The following is a 7,761-nucleotide window of genomic DNA, read 5'->3' as shown; positions in this document are numbered from 1 at the left end:
CAGCAGGTTTAAAGGGGCGGGGGGCAGCTTGACACGGTGATCCCACACCACGAGTGTCCCCCCCATAGCCGGGGATCCCTGTGAAGGGCGCCACAGCCGCAAGCAGGGTTCATCCGGCGCCGAGGAGGAGGAGGAGGTGGTGCTGCTGCTGGAGTCCCGTACCCTGTTAGCTCCCGCCCGCCTCCTACCAAGACAGCAGATCCAGGACAATTCTCGCACCCAGGTCAGGGTCAATCCCTCCCAGCCCCCCGCCAGCTGGGAGGGGGGGGGGGGGGGCCTGACGCGCAGAATCCCATCCTCAGCGGGCCCAGATCCCGAGGTACACCCGGAAACACGCATTCAGGCCAGAAAGGCGGCAGCCAACAGGCCATAGTGCCAGCTGGACCACCCGACATCAGAGGAACTCCGAACCGCTCGCCGCCATTGGCTGGAAGGGAAAAATGTAAAACAACAGAGCACTAATTGGTCACTTTTAGCTGCCCTTCTACCAGGAAGTCTTCCCCAATTGGATGAAAGGAAGGACAAGGAGCGCACCGTTTTGTCTTTTAAGTCCCTGAGCGCTCGCGCCCCGCCCCCTCTTGAAGCGGTTGATGGAAGAATGTTTTTATTTTCCTCTCCCCCTAAAACGGTTGGAGGGGTAGGCGGGGCGGGATTAGAGGAGGCGTGTTGGTGGGGCAGTAACTGTTTGCTCCGCGCTCGAGAGGCGGGGAAAAGGAGGAGGAGGGACGGAGTGCATTAGAGGAACATCTGGCTTCACCGCCGTCCCTCGCAGCAGCAGCCGCCGCCTCCTCCTCCAGCCGGTTAGTGTCTGGTGGTGGAGAGGCGGCGGTGGTGGTGCGCGTCGTACGTGCGCGTCTCGTGCGTGCCTGCGTGCGCCGCCCGCTGCCAGTGTCTCGCTCCGGGTTCGAGTGGCTGACGCCGCCGCCGGCGCCAGTGCTGCCATGGAGAGGCGCTGAGTGCCGCGGGCCGGGGAGGAGCCGCCCCGCGCCACCCACCCTGCCTGCCTGCCGGGCGGAAGGAGTAGGGCCCGTGTCCGTCGAGGTGGAGGAGAGAGGCGGCCGGGGCCGGGGGCCGCCCTTGAGTCTGTGAGTGCTGCTTCCAGACGCGCGCGCTGTTCGTCCCGCCGCCGCCGCCGGAGGGCTCCGTGGGGGAGGCGGGCAGTGCTATGGCGCTGGGGGACAGGGGGAGGCGTGCGCTCCGGGCATGGCCGGTGGGGAGTGAGTTCGCAGCTTCCCCTCGGAGCGGCTTGCATGCGGCCGGGCGCAGGACTTGGGGAGCCGCTGAGGCCCCGGACGGGGGAGGCGGGCAGGGGGTGGTGTCGTCGTTACTTTTTCCTTCTGTAACTGCAGGTGGTGGTTCTTTATTCCGTGGCCGGATCCCGGCCCCCCCCCAGCACATATTCCCTTTTTGAGTCGCGCTCTGGTTCCGGAGTTCTTCGGATCTCTCTCTCTCCAGTTACTTTGTTGAAGCTTTTCTTCTTGTCCTGCTCCTGTGCCCTTGTTCTCTACGCTCTTGCTATAATGTTTGATCTCTCCCTGTCTGACACCTGCAGCCTTGGGGATGGGAGTCAGAGGTGGTTTCACTGGATCTCGGCTCATTTCAGAAGCATCTGGCTTTGGGATGTTGTGGACGATTTTCGTGTTTTATTTCCTGGCAGATGCTCGTGATCCCAGATGTAGTTTTTTTTCAAAGGTTCTTGTCAAAAGGGTTATGAAAGCTTTTTGTGAGTTTCGGTAGGAAGGAGCTTGAAAGTTCAGACTTTAGGTAAGAGATTGTGTTTTGTTATAATTACTTATTTCTTATCTTTGTTATTTATATGTGAGGGGACGCGTTTGACATTCACAGATGTTATTAGGGTAAACAGTGCTCGAGTTTGTCCAGCTACACTGCACAGTTGCACTGGTGTTTCATCAGCCGATCAAAAAATAAAAAAACAAAACCTAGAGGAAAAAAATCCCTGCTTTCTCTCTTCTCGTCTGCGTAACTTTGTATTTATGCGGATGGTGCCCTTTATTGAAAGTACCTCTATAGAAACATTAAAGAAAGACAAGTGGACAAGGCGTTCTTTTATAACCTTGAGAAATAGGATCGGGTCAGCAGGTGCAACAGAAAGCTACAAGTCACTTAAAAGCACTGCTGGTGAAGTCCTCACAAACTGTTTCTTTTCAGCGTGCCTTAAACAAAACCACAACTTAATTTAGTAAGCTGATATTGCATATTATGAGCTCTCTTTATTTCACAGGAAATAGGAAAAGTTGTTAAAATATTAGTTTTTGTGCATTAAACAGAAAAGTATCACTGACAAATCTAACTAGTTTTGCTGCTATACATATGAAGTATGTTTTAGCATATTAGGGAGTAAAAAAAGAGTGAAGGGAACTGCATTTGCAGTTTAAACTTGCAAATTCAGCCTTATTGTGTGTTTGGAAGAGAAATGTGCCATGAAGCCAAACTTTGGGACTTAAGTAATTGCATGCGGTCTGGATTTTCCTTAAAAGTATTGCCCTTTTCTAGCCTGCCTGTTCTATGAGATAATAAAGTGGTCCTGCAGCGTGCAGCCATTAAGTTGTGCAATTTCATAAATGCAGTATAGCCCATATGTTGAGCTTTTTTTTTTTCCTGTGAAAAGTTTGTAAAAGGAAACTTTGAAGTATTTTGTTTATACTAACGGAAAAGAAAAGTTCTCCTAAGGAAAAAAAGCTGGTGGCAGGAGTGTAGAGGAGTAGCATATGGCATTAAAAGGAGCACAGCTGGAGGTAGCATTTCCATCTGAACATGATGTCAGAGCAGCTGACAGCCTGCCATCCCTCAGCCTTTTATTCTAACACACAGACAGGGAGTTAGTGTGTGCAGATCTGTGTGGGGAGAAGGTATCTCATTCCTCTCTAACATCATCTCCACTTTGCATCTGTCTCTGTTAGTCTGATATTTTCCCCCCACCCCCTCAACGATCTACCAGACCTGGAGCCAGCAAGACTCAGAGGAAAGGACTTAATCAGGTTTATGTATACTAAAGGTAGGAATAGCAGGAGAGACAGCTTTTTTTTTCTGTGTTGGTATTTTTTTTATTTAATTTGAGGACAATCACATTACTTTGCTAACCTAGTTTGTGGAAGAAAATATGAAATTTAGAAAATTAAATGTAAATGGACAAGACTGCTTTAGAATATTTGCTTGTGCACTTTTGAGCTTTTTTTTTTAATACACATTTAATGGTTACATTTAATATTTGACCAATTGCAACTAGAAAAAAAAATAATAAAAGATAAAAAAAAAAGCTATATATTTTTACTTTTGAAAAGTTTATTTTTAAATCTTTGCAATGAATAATCACAAATCTAATTGTACAGTATTCAGGAAGAAAATTTAAAAGCCCTGAAAAATGATTCTGGGTAATGCAGAATATATGCTGTAAATGCAATAATTAAACTTTAATTCTCTTGAGGACTGGGGCAGAATTTACCACTGAAGCATACAGCTGCAGCACCTTTGGAAACAAATAAAAATCAGGTTGTGTACTCAAAAAAAAACAAACAAACAACTTTTGTCCTTTTGGAGAGTAACTTTACTGGTTTCCTCTTCAGATACATATTTAAGAGTGCATTTATTTTGCTTCAGCATAACAATAATTATTTGAAGGCGTTTTTGTGTTAGTGACTAATTTAGAACTTGTAGATTTGAGCTGCCTGAATTGGCCAGACAGCTGTAATCGCACTCCTCTGTTCTTAATCTCTTTATCTGGGCAGCAGCTGCCATATGGCCACAGTCAGCTGGATCAGATGTTTATAAGCTTCCTTCTTCGTCCCTCTCTGTCCTTTCAGTCTCCTAATTTGATCACAGCTACCTTGTGAGCTGCCCTCCAATCTTTATTTTTAGCCCTCTTAAAGATTAGGATTGATGTGGGCTGTGGGGCACTTAAAGTGATTGTATTGTAAATCTTTTTTTGGTTTATTATCACACTGGTGTTTTCACTGACTTTATTGGGGTAGACCACTAAGTTTATATAATGTGGAAAAACTGTGTTTCGGTAATAAATGTATCACAGACCTGGAGAGACAGGCATCTTGAAACAAATGCTTTACAAGTTGAACTTTGCGTACCTGGTAAGGAACTGTGTCCATAGTGAAAGCATGGTGTAGTTGGTTTCTTACTTTTTTTACCCTAAGTGGTTTGTCAAGGTTGACTAGGTTGTGAATGGGAAACGTTGATGAGGAGTTTGGGTTTCTTTGCCAGAACAGAACCTGAGTTAAGATACCAAGTCTTCACATGGCATAATCTTTAGTATTGGTCATTGCACATTCTAAAGCAGTATGTTTGGCTTTTCCAAAATGCCTCTGTAGAGAAGAAAAGCTGTTTGTGCCAGTAATGTTTGTATTTCATTTTTTTGTATATTAAGCCTAGACTTTCCCAGTTATATTTATTTAATATGAAACTTGTTTTAATGTCCCATTAATTGGAGCAAATCAAGGGAGGACAGGGGTGAAAATTCTACTATAAAATTAATATAGAAGAAAGTTAGATGCAGTGAGAACCAGATTTAAAAAAACAAGCCTTTTTCACTACCTAATTTTATTCAGAGCAGATAAATCTCATCTAGTTCAAGATCATGGGTTTATTTCAATCCTCATTTGTATTTTTCTTAACTGTATAAAATATATATTTTCTTTCCTACTTCAGACATTCCAGTCTCTTCTCCCATTTTATCAGGACTGAAAATCTTGCAAAATTTGTGCACAAGATTACCTCTCAAGTGGTTAGTACTGACTGGTACATTTTAACAAACACCACTGAGCAATTTACTGTACTCAACTGCAAATGTTGGAAAGCTTTAGAAATTCAGAGTGAAATTTTGTGTATAAAGCTCAGGGTCTGTTGTGCCAGAGTTTAATTGAATATCTTTAAAAAGAAGCTGGAGAAAACTGATGGTTCAGTTTAGAATTTGTGATTGCAGTTTAATGTAAATATAAAAGAATGCTTATTTAGAAACTTCTGAAAAGTGGTTCAATTGTATAGGTCGGTAGTACAATATTTTGGATGTTGGAAAAGGATTGACTGAAATTTTTTCTTATTTTAGTGATGAATATAGTGGTGCAGTTAAAAACTGTGGTGAACTTGGTTAATATCCACGAAATGCATAAAATATGTATAACAAAGTAACTGTTCTCTTTCTTGTGGGTCTTAAGTTTTCTTTCTTTCCTATATCTAATCTGAGGTTTGTCTGTTCATAGGTTATGAAGACAGCATGGAGTTTCCAGACCACAGTAGACATTTGCTACAGTGTCTGAGGGAGCAGCGGCATCAGGGATTTCTTTGCGACTGCACCGTCCTGGTAGGAGATGCCCAGTTCCGAGCACACCGAGCTGTACTGGCTTCATGCAGCATGTATTTCCACCTCTTTTACAAAGACCAGCTAGACAAAAGAGACATTGTTCATCTGAACAGCGACATTGTTACAGCCCCAGCTTTCACTCTCTTGCTTGAATTCATGTATGAAGGGAAACTCCAGTTCAAAGACCTACCCATTGAAGACGTGCTCGCAGCTGCCAGTTACCTCCACATGTACGACATTGTCAAAGTCTGCAAAAAGAAGCTAAAAGAGAAAGCCACTACGGAGGCTGACAGCACAAAGAAGGAAGAGGACGCCTCCAGTTGCTCTGACAAAGTGGAGAGCCTCTCTGACGGTGGAAGCAGCAGCCACATGGCAGGCGAGCTGCCCAGTGATGAAGAAGGGGAGGATGAAAAATTGAATATTTTGCCTAGCAAAAGGGACTTGGCGGTTGAGCCTGGGAACATGTGGATGAGATTGCCCTCAGACTCAGCAGGCATTCCCCAGGCCAGCGGAGAGGCTGAGACACACGCAGCAGCAGCTGGAAAAACAGTAGCCAGCCCCTGCAGCTCAACAGGGTCTTTGTCCCAGAGGTCTGTCACCTCGGTGAGGGATTCAGCAGATGTTGACTGTGTGCTGGACCTGTCTGTCAAGTCCAGCCTTTCAGGAGCAGAGACTCTGAATACCTCTTATTTCTCCTCGCAGGACATTCTGAGAAACAACCTGGTGCAGGTGAAGATGGAAAAAGAAGTTTCCTGCGATGAGAGTGATGTTGGCACTAATGACTATGACATGGAACACAGCACTGTGAAAGAAAGTGTGAGCACTAATAACAGGGTACAGTATGAGTCGTCCCATTCAGCTCCTATAAGGGAAGATTCTGTATTAAGGGAACTTGACCGGGAGGATAAAGCTAGTGACGACGAAATGATGACTCCAGAAAATGAGCGAATTCAAATGGAAGGGAGTATGGACAGCAGCCTGCTACCTTATGTCTCGAACATACTCAGCCCCGCCAGCCAAATCTTCATGTGCCCCCTGTGCAACAAAGTCTTTCCCAGCCCCCACATCCTGCAGATTCACCTGAGCACGCACTTTCGGGAGCAGGACGGACTCCGTAGCAAGCCCGCCAACGACGTCAATGTTCCAACCTGCTCCCTGTGTGGTAAGACTTTCTCTTGCATGTACACTCTGAAACGCCATGAGAGGACTCATTCAGGCGAAAAGCCCTACACCTGCACCCAGTGCGGAAAGAGCTTCCAGTACTCCCACAACCTGAGCCGCCATGCTGTGGTTCACACGCGGGAGAAGCCTCATGCCTGCAAATGGTGTGAGCGCAGGTTCACCCAGTCTGGAGACCTTTACAGACACATCCGGAAGTTTCACTGCGAGTTGGTGAACTCACTGTCTGTCAAAAGCGAAGCACTGAGCTTACCTGCTGTCAGAGACTGGACCCTAGAGGATAGTTCTCAAGAACTTTGGAAATAAGAATTTTATATATATAAATAGTATATATATAAATTATATGTAATTGTGCTATGGTCTAAAAGCAGTCTTGTTTCCTTAAACTTGTCTGAATTTTTTTGCTTGGTTTTTTTTGCACTTTAGGGCAGCATGAATTTCAAGTAAAAGGGCCGAATAGGTGAGAATATCTAGGAGAGAGGCCACAGTGTAATAACCTATTTAGATATTTTTCACTTTTAATAACTTAAGCCAGTAAATGTTCCTATTGTACTATAAAATGCTTCTTTATTTTATGAAGCACCGTGTTTTTTTTAAGCTCAGCCATATCTCATGGTTTCGTTTTATGAGATGGGTCGATCTAGACAGCCGCTGTGGCTTTTATTGGTCCCGTTCCATTTGTAAAACTGCATGCACCCTTTGTGGTTCTTGGAAACCCGATTGCTTTTAGACCCAGAACTGAAAAATAAATGGAATGCTGGATTATCCATTTTTAAACTAGCAGTTGACTTTTTTTTTTTTTAAGATGTGATGGCTCTGGTGACATCTGGGCTCATTGGAATTCCCATCAAAATGTTTTTTATGGATATGCTGGGCTGATGGAGAATTTTAGTGAGACACCTATGCTTGGAATAAAAAAGGATATTGCAATGCTAGCAGTGTTGAACTGTATGTTTAAAAATGTGAATCGCTGTTATTGTATACTGTAATTGATTAAAGGGGGGAGGGGTGTCAAAGAACTTGACAGGTTGTGTTGATGCTCTTAGTTGAGTCTTGAAAAGTAAATATTAATGCTACAGAAATGCATGAGTTTAAGTATATATTTTTGTCCTTGTTTGCATTGTATAACTTTTACATGAGTGAGAAAAATTATTTAATTTTACTTAGGGGAAAAATAACACCATTGAGGATGCAACTAGTGTTATGAAGAATAACATAAATGCACTGTTTTTTAATTTAAGTTTTGTTTTGTA

General features: G+C 44.2%; 1 protein-coding gene across 5 annotated transcripts; it reads left to right on the top strand.

Annotated features, from left to right (window-relative positions):
• The first annotated feature begins 697 nt into the window (after positions 1-697).
• Positions 698-7,080, top strand: ZBTB18 (zinc finger and BTB domain containing 18). Of its 5 annotated transcripts, none has more exons than XM_029593962.1 (3): positions 698-1,085; positions 2,922-3,016; positions 5,229-7,080. In XM_029593962.1, exons 2-3 carry the CDS (start codon positions 3,004-3,006, stop codon positions 6,812-6,814), a joined length of 1,599 nt encoding a protein of 532 aa, XP_029449822.1. In that variant the 5' UTR covers positions 698-1,085; positions 2,922-3,003; the 3' UTR covers positions 6,815-7,080. The 5 variants fall into 5 exon arrangements, with proteins under 5 accessions (XP_029449822.1, XP_029449820.1, XP_029449819.1 ...); XM_029593959.1 differs by lacking the exon at positions 698-1,085 and adding an exon at positions 1,144-1,764; XM_029593958.1 differs by lacking the exon at positions 698-1,085 and adding an exon at positions 1,144-2,200.
• Positions 7,081-7,761: the final 681 nt, after the last annotated feature.

The sequence above is a fragment of the Rhinatrema bivittatum genome, chromosome 3 (genome assembly GCF_901001135.1).
Source record: "Rhinatrema bivittatum chromosome 3, aRhiBiv1.1, whole genome shotgun sequence".
Taxonomy (NCBI): Eukaryota; Metazoa; Chordata; class Amphibia; order Gymnophiona; family Rhinatrematidae; genus Rhinatrema; species Rhinatrema bivittatum.
This window is presented reverse-complemented; position numbering and strand designations above follow the sequence as displayed.

Coding starts and splice junctions, on each gene's coding strand:
- ZBTB18 (XM_029593958.1), top strand. CDS start 1,995: ATGCGGATGGTGCCCTTTATTGAAAGTACCTCTATAGAAACATTAAAG. Junction 2,201..2,921: donor CAAAACCACAACTTAATTTA/GTAAGCTGATAT, acceptor TGTCTCTGTTAG/TCTGATATTTTCCCCCCACC. Junction 3,017..5,228: donor CAGGTTTATGTATACTAAAG/GTAGGAATAGCA, acceptor GTCTGTTCATAG/GTTATGAAGACAGCATGGAG.